Below are 19199 nucleotides of genomic sequence, written 5' to 3'. Positions count from 1 at the left end.
ACCACCCTTCTAAAGGGTAGGATAGAACCCTCTTGATGAAATCCCTTTCCCCCATCCACCCCCAGCCCCATTTCTGTTGTCTAACCAAGTCTCCTTGGTCTCTGTTAAGGGCCAGCCTGACCCCTAACTGGGCCATTCTTGATGGGTAAGTTAGTGAGGAAAAAAAAAAAAAAAAAAGAAAAAAGGAAAAAGAAAAAAAAGTTAATCAAAACAGGAAAAACATGAACCAAATAAATAAACCCAACAAAGAAACCAGAAAAATAAAGAAAAATATTAAAACAAAAGATTAAAAAAAGAAGAAGAAGAAAATAAAGAAGAAAATAAACTAGGAATATGACAAATTTTCCAGGTACCATCTCACACCTGGGATCTTCAGTTCAGCCAATCGCACCTCACTGTGTACTGTATCTAGTCAACCGCCGATCCAATCAGAATGAGCCCTCCCTGCTAGGCGCTGTGCAATTGGTGGGGGGTTGGGTTGGCAAAAAAGGTGGGCGCACGGCGTGGTAGTCAGCACGGCACTGCCAGTCCTCCCAGGGGCGCAGGGGGGGCGGGAGGGTAACGTGTGGGGGGACGCTGCCCAGTTTCCATGATGTCAAGACAGTTCACTGGTGGTGACCAGGCTCAGCAAGGGATAGTAGAGGGGGGAAAGGGGACAGAAACATCAGTCCTGGCCCTTGTAGGGGCACCATCTTGCAGTCCCTGATGAGATGGCCTGTGAGCAGCAGGAAGGGTTCTCGCCTTCTGTCATGAGAGGCAGGCAGAACCCTATGTCCACCAGTGGCAAGCTGCAGCAATGATGCCATCCAATACTTGGAATCCAGGTGATGACTCCAGAGTCCCTTTCTCTTCTGCCTGTTAACTGGGGAGGGGGTCCCCTCTCCGAGTGGGATCATGGAGCCTCTGATGAAGGTAGCTTGGGGGACAGCAGGTGAACCCCCAGAAGCTGGCACACATTCAGCAGCAAGGTCAGAATGCTTTTCTTCTGAGTTGTGGGTAGCATCTCCTCAGGGACGCCAGGTGAGGCAATGGTTCCAGTCAGGTAGATGAATGAGCCCCTGCCTCCAGGGATGGAGGAGAAGCTGGAGCAAACAACGTGCTGCCCTTCACCATGGACAACAGGGACCAAAGGAAAGTCCATCTGATGAGCAAGAGGTGATACTTGGGCTGGGATGTCATCAGCATTAAATCCCTGGGGCACAGACCCTAGACTCCTGTGTAGGGTTCCTAGTCGCCACAGCGTAAGCCGAGGGCCCCAATCAAGTGTTTCCCAGCATGGCACTGTGATCACAAACATTGACTCTTTAGGTTGTCTTGGTGCCCCAGATGAGGATCCCAACAGTCTGTAGCAAACAAGGCAACCCACAGTCCTTGATAGGGCCAGGGGACATGGGCAGGCACCCCAGCACTGATATAAGCTCTTCTCGGGGTGTCCCAAGTTAGGGAGATGATGTAAGTCCACCCCTTTCCAAATGCTTTTTGGTTTCTCAATAAGTCTCTCCACAACAGTGCTCTTCTTGGCCCCCTGATGTAAGCAAGACAGGGAGGCAAAAGGGGGCCCATCACAGGAGCCCATAAACATGCCCCCCTCTGGCCAAGACACCTGGATAGCAGACTTGGCTCTGATTGGGCAGCTCAGTAGCAGCGAGTGGGTCCAGAGGAAGAGGCGGCATCAGCGATTGGCCAGTTGGGCAGGGTTATATTTTACGGGCGGATTACCGTACATGAGGTACTTGGACAAAGTTTTACGGGGAAGAAGGACCTTGTAATAAATAATATTCTGCACATCAAATCACTTTCACCGGTCCCCACCCCCGCAACACACACCAGAGAACAGCTACACACACAACAGTCCCTCCCACCCTGTTATCCTACTCCCAAGCCCAGCTATTTCTATTAAGAGCTAAGAAGATTTCGCTGGCTCTGATGGGGGAGAGCCCCCTGAATTGGGTGCAGAAAACAATATAGTACAATTACCAAAAAAGGAGGTCAGAGGTGTCATAGATATGGAAATTGAGCCTTCTGGATCACTCCAAGTGCAGCCTTCTAAGGAACTACATCTTTGTTATGAAACCACTGGGGGGCAGCGGAGAACAAATTCCTCAGCATTGCTGGTCTGGTGAGAACCACCACAGTCCACTAGGTGGCGCTGAGTTCCACCAGGTTTTTAAAAAGGAGGGAAAGCTCAAGTTATTATGGGAAGAAGCTTGGGAAGATAACAGAGCCTGGGTCTTGGAAAAGGGGCCATTAGTGGCCGTTCCAGCTAGCAACAAATTTCAAGGAATCTGGACTGCTGCAACATGGAGAAAGGACAATCAAGAGCCTTGCCCCCATCACAAGGGTCTCCCTTGCTAAACCAGCGAATTCTCCCTTGATTCTCTCCTGATCCAAGGCCCTGTTTCATCCCCTTTCAGTTATCCCGCTGTGTAAGAGGGATCACCAAAATAGTCTACTCCTTCCCCCATGTCCACTTCTGCCCACCCACCCCAACAGGTGGCTTGGATATTTACCTCTTTCTTCTCCTCATCTTCAGCATTGCCCTCTGGACGGTCATCATTGCTGACTTGGTCGGCAACAGGCATAGGAGGCTCTGGAACCTCATTTTCAGGTCTGTTTTCACTTGTGTCCATAGTCACTTCCTCCTTCTCCTCACTGACAGTATTTGGAGAGGTTGAGAGGGAAGGGCAGGAAAGAACCAAGTGGAAGAGAGAGTAAGACATTATTAGGTTTTGGGTCATGAAATCTTCCATGCCTTATCACTTGGGTGGGACTGGAATGGCTGCTTTTCAGATCAGACTAGAAACTTTGCTACCCCCGGCAAAGTGGAAAGGTATTTTCCTTAGGGGAAAAGCATGGATAGCAATCACCCACTGTCCAGATGGGAAAACCTTGGTGTGGGAATAGTATTCCAACTGTTCCTAAGTAATAACTCCCCAGAGTACTCTTAGGTAGAAGGAGAAACACCCTCCTCTGAAAGTAGTCCCTCAAAAGCAACTGTGATGTGCCCTCAACCTGTGGCCTCCCTCTCCCAATGACACAGGCCCTTTTACTAGGATATATGAGAAACTAAGGGAGGGAAGTGTGATTCCTTAAAAAGACAAGAATGGCCATAGTTGTGGCAATGATCCTGACCTTGTTTAATCAACTGCTTAATAAGTAAAGGCCTGCTAACAGGATCTGCAGATACAGGCACAGAGAAAATGGATGGGGTAGGGATTGCAGGAAGTAGGGCTGAATTAAGTTCAAGCCTCAACAAGGACCTTCTGTCCTCCAAAGGAAAAACTAAAGCTGCTGAACAGAGTATGAAAGCTCAGAGAGAGACCAGACCACTTTTACCTGCTCAGAGGTGTAGGAACTGTTCTTAGACTTTCACCTAGTTTCTCCCACTCCCTCATTCCAACTTCCAAGAGATAAAGACAGCAGGCCTTCCAGTCAAGACACACCCTCCTTCACACCAGGCAACCCCCCAAGACAAATAACGAACCCCCAGCTCTCAATCACACAAGTTAACACCTACTTCAGGCCCAAAACCTCAAGAGATTCACTTCAGATAAACCTTTTTCTCTTTTCATCTCTTAACTTCTAATCTCTTATCTCCTTCCCTCTAGCACCCTATACTGGGCAAAAAAAGAAAATAAATAAAAAAAATTAAGATGATCAAAGGCCTAGTCTCCAGAAAAGGGAAACCAAGCTTCCCTAGGTTGCTAACTAACCACCACCAGAAAACTCAGCGTTCCCAACTGACCACCTGACACAGAGGTCAGAACAGCTTCCCTAGGGCAGTCAGTGAGGGATGAACGGGTTGGGGGGGAGGGGAAAGTCAAGGCTGTGCCCCCAGCTATCGAGCCCCCACGGAAACATGCAATTCAACTTCTTAAATACAGAAAAAACAGTTACTTTAAAATTAAAAAGCCTATTTCCCACACAGAGAGAGGAAGTAGGGCCAATTAGAAATCGGGCAGGAAGGACAAAGGGGGAAAGCAGAATGATTGAAAACAAACCAAACGAAAGCAAGAATGAAAGCCATGGGAAGAGAAGATGAGGTAAGTAAGAGTTGGGAAAAAGGGGTACAGGGAAATGTGAATCTCTCACCCTTCTTTGCTTTCTGATAACATGATTTTTTTTCTCCCCCTGGAAGTGCTGTTTATCCCTTTCTGGAATGGAAGAAATAACAAAAACCAAACAAAAAAATCCTAAAAACAAAAACAAAAACAAAAAAACCACCTTTCTTGTCCCGAAATCCCACCACCTCCTCCCCAGCCACCCGATCCAGAGAGAGAAAATCGAGATGCAGCAACTGGGGATCCAAAAAATGGTAAATGGAAGGGGAGGTGGTGGTGGTGGTGGTGCGGGGAGGCTAAAATAGATCTGGCTTTTAAGAGATAAGCGTTAAGTCCTCACGGCAAACCCCGAGTTCGGCTGGATTGGTCTCTGAAGAAGGAGGAGGAACAGGGCCAGGCTGCTGGTAGTGGCTGGCTCTATTGTACTGGCGGAGCGGCAGCGATCAGCCGGAGACATGCAGGGGAGCCATCTTGCCACTTACCCAGCAGCCCGTGTGTGCGGATGGGGGAGGGCCCTGCTGCAGCAGGGGAGGGGAAAGAAAAGAGGGAGGGAGCTGAGTGAGCAAGGCTCTCATCCTCTGGCAGGCACAGGGAGGGAGCAGGCAGACGCTGGCTCAAGAGGCCTGGCCTTTCTCCTTTTCTCAGATTACAACAGTTACTGAGGCCAAGCCCCACTGGCCCCCAAGGGTGCTCCCTCCAGTCTTCCCTAGGGATGGGGAAGGTGGCTAGGTGGCAAAGACATACAAAATTATGGAAGACTCTAGAGAGTAACAAGGGAAACAGCAGAGCTGGGAGTAAAAAATAATTTGAGAAAGATAAAGCCAAAGTTGAAATATGATTAAAGATAAATTAACTCCATCATTCCCACAGAATGGAGAACTATTAATTTTTTTAGGTACCTCTGCCCTCTACCCAGGAAGCAAGGCATAGACACTGAAACCCCATCAGTCAGACAAATGCTCACAGTGGGAAAGTGGGATAAGAAGGTTTACTATTTCACTATCTCTCACTATCTAACTGGCTGCGCACACTTCTGGCAATGGCCACCAGTAACTACTTAAAGTAGTCTGTTTCCAACTGGTGGTGACTCCCACCAGTAATCCCAGTACTGGAGAAGCTGAGGCAGGACTGCTGTGAGTTTGAGGCCAGCCTGGGCCTTAGTGAGTTCACGGCAGCCTGAACTGCAGAGTGAGATCCTGTCTCAAAAAAAAAAAGGAAAAAGAAAAAGTCAAAGTAAAACTAAGGGAGGGTGGAAGACACGCATATGCAGGGAGAATTCTCCAAATTATGAACAGAAAGAAAAGTATCTCTCTGAAGAGATGACAGACAACTTTGCTTTTGAGTTTTTAATAAGGTCATTCTGCCCCAGAGTCCCTGGGAGCCAGAAAGGATAAGGATAAACAGGAAAGGATACCTAGCATCGCTGAAGTTTGAGGGCCACTGGAGAAAAAGCTCCAAGGTGAGGCCTCTGAAGTAGACCAGAAATTCCAAGTCATAGAGCTCTCCTACTTACAACTCAGTACAAAGTATTAATCATGAGCATTTCCCCCACACTACCTGTGAAACATTCTCAGAGTTCAACAGGGCACTCAGTAAATACTTGAAACGCTTCTTTGTTGATGAAGGTATCCTTTTGTACCTAATAGCAGCTCTAAGACAAGTTTATTTGGTGGTGGTGGTGGTGGGGTACCAAGAATTGAACTCAGGACCTCATGCTTGCCAGGTATATGCTGTGCTACTGAGCTATATCCCCAGCCCTAGGACAAGTTTATGAGAAAAAAAAGCTTCTGGCAATTTAACCAAAAGCTCAGTATTTCAGGGGCCAAACTTATGGATGCTGAGCAAGTGCTTAACTACTGAGCCATACCCTTAGCCCCGAGGAGTATTTTTAATAACGGATCTTTTATCCAGGAATGAAATGTTCTCCCTGCTCCTGAAAATCCACGCCAATTGCAAGCTGAAGTGGTCATATTTATATATTACTTAAAATTCCTCTTTCACATAGTAGTCCCTTTTGCTTAGAATATTAACAGTACAAGGTGGGTGTGGCAACACACGCCCGTAATCCCAGCACTCAGGAGGTTGAGAGACAGAGGAGGATCTTTGTGACTCTAAGGACAGCCTGGGCTGTACAGTGAGTTTGAAGTCAGCCTGAACTTCACAGATGAGACCTTGTCTAAAAACAAATAAAGAAATAGGCTAGGATCCATCTTGGTCCTGTTCCAACCATTACAAACTGCGTGATAATAGTCAAATTCTTGATCCTCTCAGAGTATCTACTTCTTAATCAGTAATGTGTGACTAACAGCAATGGCTACTTCATGGAAGAGTGCAGAAGTGTTAGCTTGTAACTGTCTGACTTGAATGACATCCCAAAACAAGATACAAATATGCATAAAACACTTTAGTAGTCTACTGTGCCATTTTTAAAATTTGAAAATATGGAACGCTTCATAAACTTGTGTCTCATCCTTGCGCAGGGCCCATGCTAATCTTCTCTGTATTGCTCCAATTTTAGTATATGTGCTGCCAAAGTGAGCACCACTGTGCCATTTGAAGTCACCTCTTTCTCTGATGCCAAATGATTCAGTGACTGGCTTGACAGATTTGTGGCAATGCCCTTATTACTTTGTGTAATGACTAATTTACCTCCCTCCTTTCTCTATCTGCAGAATACTACGACGGTAAGGATTACCTTCCTTGCCCTGTACAGCACTAAGAAAGACACTGTATTTTTTTTTTTTCATATATATTTCTGTATTAGGGTACTGTGGTGGGTACTAAGTGGATACTTACAAATGCTTGCTGACTCAAAACTTTTGATGTTTTTTGGGGTAAAATTCCCACAGAGAGTATTATCTCATAAAATGTTACCTTTGAACATCCTCACATAAATGTTCCATCCAAGGTTCTAAAATACTTTTGGCTACTCTAATGCCCCTCCCAGGAGCTTACTTAGAAGAACTTTTTTATTAGAAATGTCTTTTATTCTTTTTTTTTGTCATTTTGAGACAGGGTCTTGCCATGCAGTTCAGGCTGGCCTTGAGCTCACTTTGTAGCCCAGGCTAGTCTTGAACTTGCAACGATCCTCCTGCCTCAACCTCCCAAGTGCTGGGATTACAGGCGTGAGCTACCACGCCTAGCTCTATGTCTTCTATTCTTAAGGATGTGAATTTTACCACTGGCTTTCTTAAGATACAGGAGGATTATACCTTTTATTTCCCTATGACCAAATTTTTAAAACCTTTTTTAATTTTTTTTGTCTTTTTGAGACAGGGTCTCACTATACATTTCAGGCTATCCTTGAGCTCACTTTGTAACCTAGGCTGGCCTCAAACTTGCCATGATCCTCCTGCCTCAGCCTCTCAAGTGCTGGGATTACAGGTGTATGCCATCACGCCCAGCCCTGTAATTAATTCTGTGAGATACCAAGACTTTTTTCAAAAGATATAAGGAATCCTCGAAACTGTCCCATCCTTTTTTAAACAAAGGCAATTCCCTGTTTCCCCTCCCTTAAATTCTTGCACAAATGTTTCTGAAATCTTTGACAAATATGAAATCATACTAGGAACAGCACAGGGTGGGACCAATTTTCCACTATTGAACAGCATAAAAAGCACTGGTAGCCCACAAGAAACAGATAGAACAACTTGGAATGAAACAGTAGTGCACTACTGTTCACATATGAATGAGATTTTTAAAAATTAAGGGAAAAGGAAATTCCTATAAAAATGTATGTTTCAATTTTAGTTATTATAGAAAATTCATGAGACACAGAGGACAAGATGTGAAACTTTAGTAAGAAATACGGGACCTGATACTTTGAGGAGCTTACTAGTTCCAGATAACCTATGTCTTTTTTTTTTGGTACCGGGGATTGAACTCACGACCGCTGCTTGCAAGGCAGGTACTTATGCCGCTGAGCTAAATCCCCAGCCCTACTTCCAGATAACCAACAGTATAATTTTAGATGTTACACCCGTAGACATAAATTTTTCAGTGAGCAAACTCCACTGATGATGACTGTGTGTGTCATAATACTGTGTATGTGCGCATGTGTATGGTACTGGCAGCTGAAGCAGGGAGTAGTGAGTTACATATTGAGCCCCTTTATTTTTTAAAATTTTGAGATAGGGTCTCACTAAATTGCCTAAACTGGCCTTGAACTTGTGATCCTCTTGCCTCAGCCTTCCAAACAGCTAAGATTATAGCCACCATGCTCTTCTTGAATTATGCTTTTTAAAAACTAATGCAACATTTGGATACTGGTAGTGTAGGTCCCCTGGGGAGTATCAGTTGTCCTGTTATACTGGAAACTTTTCCTTCTGACTACAAGAACAAATAAGCAGAGAACCAAAAGTATGAAGTTACTACTGCCTACTTGGTTCATGCACACAAGACTGTATTTCAAAAAACTCAGTATTTTTTTTGTTTTTTTGAGACAAAAAACAAACCTTGAGATGTGGCTCAGGCTGGCCTTGAACCTGCAGTGATCTCAGCCTCCCAATTACAGGTGTGGGCTACCACATTTGGCCAAAAAATTCAGGTTTGAATGAACTATTGCCAAATGATACAGCTGCCCACACCTGCCTTTTAACTCCTTGTTGTTTTTTAATGTAAAAAGAGAGTATCATTATATTTTCTGCTGATGAGCACATTTTGGTCTTTTTTTTTTTTTGTCTTTTTTGTTTTTATCGGAACCAGGGATCGAACTCACGACTGCCTGCTTGCAAGGCAGGCGCTTATGCCGCTGAGCTAAATCCCCAGCCCCTGATGAGCACATTTTTGTGATATTCACAGTGGGGTAAAGACTAGATTTTGGAAGTGGGCTTGGTTGAAGTAAAACTAATAATCACAAATTTCTGCTCCAAGCAAACAAAAAAGATACCTTACCTCATAAATTTAGAATTCCTCAGGCACAATCCGAATCAGAACAGGTTTAACCAAACACAGCAAAAAAGTTTAGCCAATCTCTTCCAAGTGGTGAGAGGTCCTTGAGGTAGTCTAATTTTTAAAAAACCTTTTACTGCTATTTTTTTAGTCATGTGACTTCTTGTTGAGACACACAGGAAAACCAAGATTAAGCCACAAATGATCTTTTCCTTTAATACAGTTGATCCCGTTTTTAAAATTGGCCAGGGTTCTAGGGGACTGTCATACTGTGAATCCTAGCACTCTGGAGGGGTAAAACCAGAAGGTATGTTGCAAATCAGGAGAAATGTAGGGAAATTTCTCAAACATTCATTTACTAAATCTAGTGCTAGAACAAACTACAGGCTAAGTGTTGAGGGTCATTTTACATAATTTGGACATTCTGTCTTTTTTGAGAGCGGGTCCTGCTATATACGTCAGGCTGGCCTTAAATTCACTATGTAACCTAAGATGGCCTAAAACTCATGGTGATTCTCTTGCCTCAGCCTCTTTAGTGCTGGGACTACAGAAGTGTACCACCATACATGGTGACTTTTTTTTTTTTTAAGACAGGGTTTCACTATGTAGTCCAGGCTGGGCCAAACTCACTATGTAACCCAGGTTGGCCTCTGGCCTCAAACTCACAGCAATCTTCCTGCCTACCCAGTGATGAGGTTATAGGCATACATCACCACATCTGGCTGTATATTTTTTTTGTTAGGCTGTTGAACAGATTATCTGGCAAGGAAGGAAAGCAGGTAAGAGGGATGTATATGAGATGTTTCTGAGTGTAGGTTCCACTTCTAAACTATAGATTCTATGAAGCGTAGCTAGGCAACAAAGACCAACCCCCTTATGTGCCAAGGGTGCAACCTGGTTATTATGGTACCTGGTTGTAATCCAAGTGGCTGGAATAATCTCAGTCCTAAAATGAAGATCAAAGTCCCCAAACCCTGAGGAGAAAAACTCTATATATGACTGTAAGCTTCACTTGCCCTGGACTTAAATGGAAAAGCCCAGAAATAGAGGTGACTCAAAACAATGTAAATTGCTGTTCTGTTGCTAGGATCTTAAACTCACAGAATTTCTTTTCTTTTCTTTGTCTTTTTCTTTTTTTATCGGTACCAGGGATCAAACTCACAACCGCCTGCTTGCAAGGCAGGTGCTTATGCCACTGAGCTAAATCCCCAGCCCCTAAACACAGAATTTTAAGGATAGCAAAGAACTTTTCAGATAACTGTTTCTCAAGGTTCGTTGGGAGCAGTTCTTCAGGCCCAATAAGCAGCAGGTTATCAATATGTACTCTCTGTTTCACAGAATGAGGGGAGTGCAGAGTTTATGCCTAAGTTATAAAGATGGGAAAATGTCACTCCATTTTCTTATCGATGATATAGCTGGGGGATTCTGAATACTTTCCACAATCTGCTGAATTCATTTTATGGTCCTAGAATAAAAACTCTTTTTCCAAAGAAAAAGGGAAAACAAAAACTTTTTTCAAAAGGAGAGTGAACTTTTGGCTTCCAAAATCAAAAATATTAACAGCCATGAGATGATACCAGAACCAAGAACACAACAGACTAGCAAGGGTCTATCCCAAAGCAAAAGATATGTTAAGGAGTAAAAAAAACTATCACAACCATCTCAACTGCCCAGCACCCTCCGAAACTCAGTGTTAAAAGACAGCCTGAAGAAGAGTATACACTATCAGACCACTAAACAAAGGGAAAAAGAATACTGATAGTAGTAGTGTTAAAATGACATTATAACAAATATGTAACAACTTAAAACCAACTCCAAAGGGGTTCAGAATTCCAGATATCTAAAGCTAAGTAATTTTATTTCCTTAATGCTTTAAATTTTCATTTTTTAAGAAAGTTCGAAGCTAGGAGTTTTGGTTCATTGGCTTACTTTTAATACCAAGTTCAGAATAATGAATGACACACAGTACCTACCTACAAAATTAGAAACTTTACCTGATATGAGTATTTCCTTAGGACTTAAAAACTCACATTATTATAAGATCAATCAAAGGTCTAAAGGGCCCAGAATAAGTTTGTGACTTGATAGGAACTTCGTATTTCGCTGCACTATGTGATGAAAGAGCATAGTGTGTGTTTAATAACATGACATGGTAATCAGGAAAAATGTACAAAGTAACAGCATACCCTTTGGAACTATTCATTACACACTCTCAGTATCCTTTATTAAACTATTCCTGGGCTCAGATGCAGCTGGTAAATTTGAGTTAAAGACTAAATTAGGATTCTCTGCATCAATTTTCTTTTTTTTTGTTTTTTTGTTTTTTTTATCGGTACCAGGGATCGAACTCACGACTGCCTGCTTGCAAGGCAGGCGCTTATGCCGCTAAGCTAAATCCCCAGCCCCCTGCATCAATTTTCTTACAATGGATTGAGTGGGAAAGCAGAAGCCTCTGCTGCCTGCTGCTTAAAGGTGTTATTTGAGGGTGGTGATTACAGATGTTTTCCGCATCTCCCTCACCATCACTTGTCAGACTTCCATAAATGTTCTTAGCTAGAGTTGGTGGTACACACTTGTAATCCCAGCACTCTGGGAGGTTGATACAGGAAGATTCTAAGTTTGAGTCCAGCTGAGGCAATTCAGTGAGACTATCTTCACAAAAAATAATATAGCTTAGTATGAAGGCTCTGGGCTCAATCAACAAGAATGGAGGGGAAAAAATAAAAAGCATTCAGTGGCAGTTTCCACTATGGTAAATGAAGTCTAACCTTTGCTCAGACAATCTGCCTTTGTATTTTAGAAGAAAAAAAGAAAACTAGGACTGCTTGGTCAAAAAATCTGAGGGAGCAAAGACCTGTCTTATACTCATAAATGCTTATTTATAGACCAGTCAAGATTTATCACTTACACAGTGTGATGAATCCTTTCTGATTCTGGTAGATGGGAAGTCTGAGTGTCTGAGGTTTGAGGCTGTGTGGCAGCTGGTGGCTCTGCCTCTTCAGCTTCACACTTCTTTGGGCTTCCCTGTGAGAACACAGCAAACCAAAGATAAAAAGGATTTAAATCTGCTTGGTTCTTTTTTTTCAACCTAGAGCTGCTAAAAGTTAGAGCAGGACATACACAGTCCCCGTTCCACACAAACACCCTCTTGTATCTTCGTCGTTTCATTTTACAATGTGGACTGGACTATAGCTTAAAGGTAAGTATTTAGTGCCTTCCTGGAAGTGCAAACTCTTAAGTTTGATTCCTGGTACCCCCCGCCAAAACAAAAACAGAAACAAAAATGGAGCTGGGGTTATAGCTCAGTGGCATGTGCCTGCCTGGTAAACACAAGGTCCCAATACCAAAAAACCACCCCCCACCACCAAAAAAAACCCACAAAAAAACTCAAAAATTTCCATTCCATTTCTAATCAGGCATCACGCATGCTAGCTAGGTGCATGGTCTATCATTAACCTAGATCCCTAGGCCCTAGCTTTTTTTATTTTTTAAAAAAGGACCTCACTATGTAGTTCAGGCTAGCCTCAAACTCACTACATCCCCCCTGGCCTCAAGCCTGTGCTGTTTCACCCATCTCAGCCTCCCAAGTTCTAGGGTTACAGGCATGTAGTGCCACACCTGGCTAGAATTCTTTTTTTGGGACAACCAAAAAAATGTTTTCTTTCGGGCATATTAGAGAGACCTAGCCTGGGGATATAGCTCAGTGGCATAAGCTCCTATCTGGCAAGCACAAGGTCCTGAGTTTAATTCCTATTAAAAAACAGAGATCTGAGGATGAAATGATGCTAAGAGGTGTGGACTGAGACTCCTATTACATATATTTGTAAAAAGGGAGCTGGAAATGAGTTAAGCAGGATTAGTACATATCCCAATATTTCTCTTGAGCCTTGTCCAGGACTCTCTTCAGGACAAAAGGGAAAGTCATGTCTCTAAGGAGGCATCATAGCCTACCCGCTCGGGTTGCACCCTCTGGGTCACATGTTTTTCGGCTGGCTCAGGCTGGTTCAGATGCCTCCCTTCGATAGAGGATGAGGAGGTTGGTGTCCTTTGCTGTGGCTCAAAGACCTGCAGCTGTGGCACTGGTGGACCTGCAACCTCTTGACCAGAAATGGGATCTTTGGTTTCAGTGTAGCTGGTGTTGCTGTCCCTGGAGACTCCAGGGCTCAGAGACTAAAGAAATGAGATGAACACATGAGTAAAGCTAATTATTTTATATTTCACATATGCATTTACATGGGTGTTATACATTCAGTGGATCACGGAGTGTTCTACCTCTGTTGACCCAATTCGTGCCCTAGATCTTTCTTTGTGTTTATTACCATTTGAGTTCATAATCTCTTATTCAACAGATTTACTGAGTTCTAACTGGGTGCTAGGTACTGGGATACACACACAAAGGCATACCTATATCATCAAGAAGATTATGTTTGCAGAAGAAATGAGTAAAATGGCTTTAACAGTCTTGGAATCAAAGGGACTCATAATAAAAAGGACCTCAGTTGGAAACAATAAACTGAAAATTAAATTCTGAAAATAATCAATGAATTTGGGACTAAATGAGTACTTTCTTATTGCTGTTTGAAAAAGCACTGGCCTATATAGACAGAACACCAACTCATGCAAGACTGTTTCATACTCACTTTCCTGCTACTGCTAGATGCAGAACGGGACCGGGACCGGGACCGGGACCTGGACTCTGATGTGGACCTAGAGTCTGGCTGAGGTCTAGCATGAGGGTTAGTGTGGACATGTGTCTGGGACACTGCTCTCTGCTTGGATCTTGGAGGTGAATAAGACTGAGAACCCGAACTGTCAGGAGAGCGAGATCTGGATCTAGAACTGGAGGATGAAGATGAGGAGGACCGGCTGGAGAATGAGTCAGCTGACTGTTTTAACTTGTGGCTTGGAAAAAGAGAATGTGAGGCCCTTCGGCCTTCCTTCTGTTCCAAACACTGCTGTTTCAGAGATTCATCAGTGATCCCTTTGGCTGGTGTTAGTTCTTCCATTTTTAGAGGGAATGGCTGAGTGGATTTTTCTGACTCAGTTGCATGACCTTTTGGGGTTGAATATTCCCCCGATGTGTTTTTCTCAACCAGGGGCAGGACACTCTCCTCTGACACTTTCTCTGCTGGAGACTCTGCTTTGGTGTCTACAGGACTGGACAAAGGAGACAGGCCTCCCACCAACTGGACGTTGTGCTCCTTAGTTTCAGCATTAGCACTTGGTGGCGATAACTGCATGAGGACAGGAGGAGCCGGACCTTCTGTGGGCTCTATTTCTTCCTCACTCTGTAGCTGTGTATGAGGTGGTGGAGAGGATGCTTCCTTGGTAAGCAATGGTGGGGGAGTCTCCTCTTCGCTGGCAGCTTGCTCTGGCTGTGGCACAAGAGCAGCCTTTCCTAGATCTTCAGTCAATCGAGGGGGGGAAGGGGACTGTGATTTTTTCACCAAGCCTTGTGAAAATTTTATTTCTCTTTCTTTCTCCTCAAGGGCAGAAACTGTTTGCAAATCTTTCTCTTGCTGCTGTCTGGCCAGTTGACTTCTTCTGGCCTCTTCCTGGGATCTTGTGACTCGCCCTCCTCTTTCTAACCTCTCCTGTTCCTGGGATACTATGGCTTTGGGTCTCTCATCCATCACCTCCTCTGGTTTTGTTCTGGACATTTCTTCCCCCTGTTCTTTAAACTGTTTTAGAACTGGAGCCTCCCTAGATTTTTGTCCTTCATCTTCTTCCTCCTCTTCTTCTTCTTCGTCTTCTTCTTCTTCCTCTTCCTCTTCTGTTTTCAGATTTCGATCTGCTCTAACCCTCAGATTTCTGGAAGGTGTTTCTTGATCCTCTTCCTCTTCAGCAGCCTGACTGTACTCAGATAGCTTAGCTGCCCTTGCCTGAAACAAAAGATATACAATGACTCCAAATATATTTGTTCACAATCAACAGAGAGAAAAGTGTATCACAGGATAATCCTAGGAAGGAGAAATTCAGCAATACATGCCATTTCCTGTCACACACAGAGAGGTGTGACAATAAACAATTATGAATAATCAAGGTTCCTCAGAGGAATCAAAAGAGTGAATCAAATAACACAACAATGAAGCTACTTTTTAAAAAAATTTCTTTCAGTACTAGGGATCAAACCAAGGGTGCTCTACCATTCAGCCACATTCTCATCCCTTTTTATTTATTTTTTAAAGACAAGGTTTACACTAAGAGCTGCCCAGAAGGGGTGGAACTTGTGATCCTCCTCTCAGCCTCCCTCACTGAGATTACAGGAGTACATCACCACAACTGGTTACTGGTTCATTTCACAGCTTCAAGCTTTTAAAATAAACAAGAACTTAGTATGTAGAAAGCAGGGGTGGGGGTGCAGAACTATCACCATCAATACAATTTCATATATATATGTTTGTTTTTGTGTTTTTTTTTGAGACAGGGTCTCGTTATATAGTTTAGGCTGGGCTTGAATTTATATCATTTTGGTATTTTTCTTTTGTGGTACTAGGATCGAAAGCTCAGGGCCTCATATTAGGCAGATATTCTACCAGTGAGCTGTATCTCTAATCTGCTTTTGAGACAGTCTTGCTGAGTTGCCCAACCTGGCCTTAAACCTGAAACCTTCCTGAGTCAATCTCCAGAATAGCTGGGATTACAAGCATGAGCCACTATATCCAGCTTGCAGTCCTAATCATACTACTGTATACTTTTGTATTCAGCTCACTTCACATTGTTTCATATAGCTTTTAAGTTTTAATCAAATAATTATGCCATACCTTATCTAATTTCGATGACCTCTCACTACACAGAACCACCCCCTCCACAGAAAAATGAGATAGATGAGTCTGTTAAATGTTCCCATTTAAATTTTTTTAAAACCTAGATACTTGCTTAGAAATATGAAGGCTAGAGCAGGTCGAAACAAAACAACCCCTCCCAAGCAAATAAAATAACATGAAAAAAATGAAAAACCAGATGTTATGGTGTATGCCTATAATTCCAGACAACTGGGAGACCAAGTCAGGAAAATTCTGGTTCAAGTCCAGTCTGGGCAACTCAGTGAGACCCTGTCTAAAAATACAGTAAAAAGGCGATGGGGCTGCAGCTCAATGTACAATGCTTATCTACTATGCAGGAGCCCCTTGTATCTTCCCCCCAAAAAGAAAATGAATACATACAGAAATATAGAGGTGCTAAAAAAGAAAGGGGAGGAAATAGCCAGAACACTACTTAAAGTGGTGGCTGAATGCTTTATGAACTCTACTGGTTACCTGTCTGACCCTGGATGATCGTCTTTCTCCTTTCCTTGGCTTTTCATCATCAGATTCACCTTTTTCTTCAGAAACAGAGGAGCCTTTTCCTATGAAATGAGAATATCAAGTCAGACTTATGATACAAGTATTTATTTGTAACTTTCTGAGATGCAACCAATCATAGCATATATGCTCCAGTGTATAACATTATCAACCTCTGGCTTCTAAACTCAAGAAAGACCATATAAAGCCCTGAGGTCAGGGTCTTACTATAACTGCTGCCATGCATGTCTAGAATATTTTCAACATCTCAAAGCCCAATTCTTGTATTATAGATAAAATAAATGAAAAGAAAAATTCTAGAAGCTTTGTTTAAGCAGGGGTATATACTTTAAATATGCTTTTTTTTCTACAGGGTTTCACTGCAGTTCAGGCTGGTCTTGAATTCACTTTATATCCCAGGCTAGCCTCAAACCCACAGCAATCCTCCTGCCTCAGCCTCCCGAGTGCTGGGATTATAGGCACAGGCATATACCACACCACACCACACCCAAAAAAAAAGTGCTTTGTTTTTCTCTCAGCTCAAGACTTCACTACTCTGCCCTATGTCCATTTTCTTTTTCCTCTCGCCTCAGCCTCTTGAATGATGGGATGACAGGCATGTACCAAAAGGCCCAGTGTGTATCCATTTTTTTTTTTTTTTGAAAAGCCTATTTGTACTGCTAGTTTTGACCAAAATATTATGATTAAACATACCAGTTTGTATAACAATAAACTTGAGAAGTAATTACTTCGTTTTCAGGGCCCTAAAGTTCTTAGAAATTACTCCAAGAGGTCAGATGTGGAGGCACATGCTTGTAACCCCAGTACTTGGAAGACTGAGGCAGGAGGATTGTTGCAAGTTCAAGGCCAGCCTGAACTACAAAGCAAAACCCTGTCAAGAAAAAAATAAAACAACTTCCAATTAACCAGACAGGGCTCCAGAACTGAGTCCTATTCAGTTATTACTTATACACTATAGCTCAAGACTTTTTTTTTTTTTAGGGAAAAAAAGTGATGTTAAAGGAAAGTGTGATAGAAGAAAGCAGGGCAAGGAAGATGATGAGGGATGAAACTGACCCAAGTATGTTATATATGTGTACAAATCTCCAGTGTGAAACCCATTACTCTTTATGCCCAATTTTAAAGTTTTAAAAAAAGGAGCCAGGTGTGGTGGCACATGCAGCACTTAGGAGGCTGAGGTAGGAAGATCGCTGTGAGTTTGAGGCTAGCCTGGGCTACAAAGTGAGGGCAAGGCCAGCTTGAACTGCATAGTGAAACCCTGTCTCAAAAAGACCAAAAAACAAACAAAAAAAGCAGAGTGGGGACCAGGGATATAGCTTAGTGGCACAGTGCCTGCCTGCCAAGCACAAGGTCCTGAGTTTGATTCCTGGTACCAAAATAAAGTTAAAAACAAACCGGGGCCTGCCTGGCAAGTATGAGGTCATAAGTTTGATCCCTGGTACCAAAAAAACAAAAACACTAAAACCAAACCAGAAAAGAAGCTTGAAAACCCCTAATCTAGGTTGCCCTGAATGATAATTTCATGTAAATATGAAAAAAAAGTTTCAGTAACATTGCACAAAGAAAGGCGACTTTGGGTAAAACATTTTAGTAATTTGAATATTTAAGTCTTGACTTAGAAAAAAGAGGGTTGAACTGGATTTTCTTTTGGTACAGGGGATCAAACTCATGACCTTATGCTTGTCATGCAGGCGCCTGTGCTGCTGAGTTATATCCTTGGCTCTGAAATGGCAGGTGCCTGGGAGCATAACTCAGTGATGCAGCACATGCTTAGTATAAGCATGAAGTTCTGGGTTCAGTCCCCAGCAAACACACACACACACACACACACAAGCACGCACGCAGCACGCACACGCACAGACACACAGTTCGATCCCCAGCAAATGCACATACACATATACATGCACTCCTACATACACACGTAGAGTAGCAATGTAGACTGATGAGAAACAACTTAGAAGGCTGGGAAGCTCTAGGGTGTGAGTTCAATCCCCAGTACCAAAAAACCAAGCAAACAAAAACTCCCCAAACCCCCAGAGAAACAGGTTAGAAAACAGCACAACGCTGACAATGTAGCTCAATGGTAGAATACTTGCCTCGTATTCATGAAACTCTGGGTTCAGTTCTCAGCACCACAACATAATACAGCAGTCAGAGCCTGCAACCCTAGCACTTGGGAAACTGAGATAGGAGGATCATTGTGATTTTGAGGCCAGCCTGGGATACAGTGAGAATTCAAGACTGGCCTGAACCATATGGCAAGACTGTTTCAAAAAACAAATAAAAAACCAAAACACTCTATAATAAACAAACAAAGAGGGATAACTATGTTACAGATACTTTTTTTTTTTTTTTTTTTTTTTTTTTTTGATTGTGGTGGATTTTTGAGACAGGGTCTCACTATGCAGTTTGGGCTTGCCTTGACCTCACTTTGTAGCCCAGGCTGGTCTTGAACTCGCAACGAACTTCCTTCAGCCTCCTGAGTGCTGGGATTACAGGTGTGAGCCACCATGCCCTGCTTATGTTACAGATACTCAATCAGCCACATCAGGCTTAACTTTTTGTGGTGGTACCAGGGATCGAACTTATGACCCTGCGCTTCCCAAGCAGACACTGTGCTTCAGAGCTGTATCTCTGATCCCCAGGCTTAACGTTAAACACAAAAGGTTTACCTGATCCACAAAACCATCTTCTATATAAAATACTAAATATTTAAGTTTTTATTTTTTACTTAAAAAAAAATTTTTTTTAATCGGTACCGGGGATCGAACTCATGACTGCCTGCTTGCAAGGCAGGTTCTTATGCCACTGAGCTATATCCTCGGCCCAAATTGAGCTCTTTTTGAACTAAGAAACTAAAGAAATAAGAATTTTTATACATACAGTGAAGGAACTCAGGCAACTTCTGACTACAGGGGTAGATATCAACACCAAACACTTTAGA

General features: G+C 43.0%; 1 protein-coding gene and 1 non-coding gene across 2 annotated transcripts in view; both read right to left on the bottom strand.

The window, feature by feature from the left end:
• Nucleotides 1-19199, bottom strand: part of Acin1 (apoptotic chromatin condensation inducer 1) — a 36981-nt gene that overhangs the window by 6530 nt on the left and 11252 nt on the right. The window contains 5 exon segments of the mRNA XM_003474495.5: nt 2511-2652; nt 11860-11975; nt 12903-13121; nt 13592-14833; nt 16211-16299. Of these exon segments, the coding sequence (XP_003474543.3) occupies nt 2511-2652; nt 11860-11975; nt 12903-13121; nt 13592-14833; nt 16211-16299 (1808 nt within the window).
• Nucleotides 6497-6603, bottom strand: LOC111758185 (U6 spliceosomal RNA). The gene has a single exon (XR_002792409.1). It is a non-coding gene; the product is annotated as a U6 spliceosomal RNA (small nuclear RNA).

The sequence above is a fragment of the Cavia porcellus genome, unplaced genomic scaffold (assembly GCF_034190915.1).
Source record: "Cavia porcellus strain 051 isolate PalLab524CR breed Dunkin Hartley unplaced genomic scaffold, mCavPor4.1 scaffold_26, whole genome shotgun sequence".
In the NCBI taxonomy this organism is placed as follows: domain Eukaryota; kingdom Metazoa; phylum Chordata; class Mammalia; order Rodentia; family Caviidae; genus Cavia; species Cavia porcellus.
The sequence above is the reverse complement of the archived record's forward strand: the minus strand, read 5'-3'. Positions and strand labels throughout refer to the sequence as shown.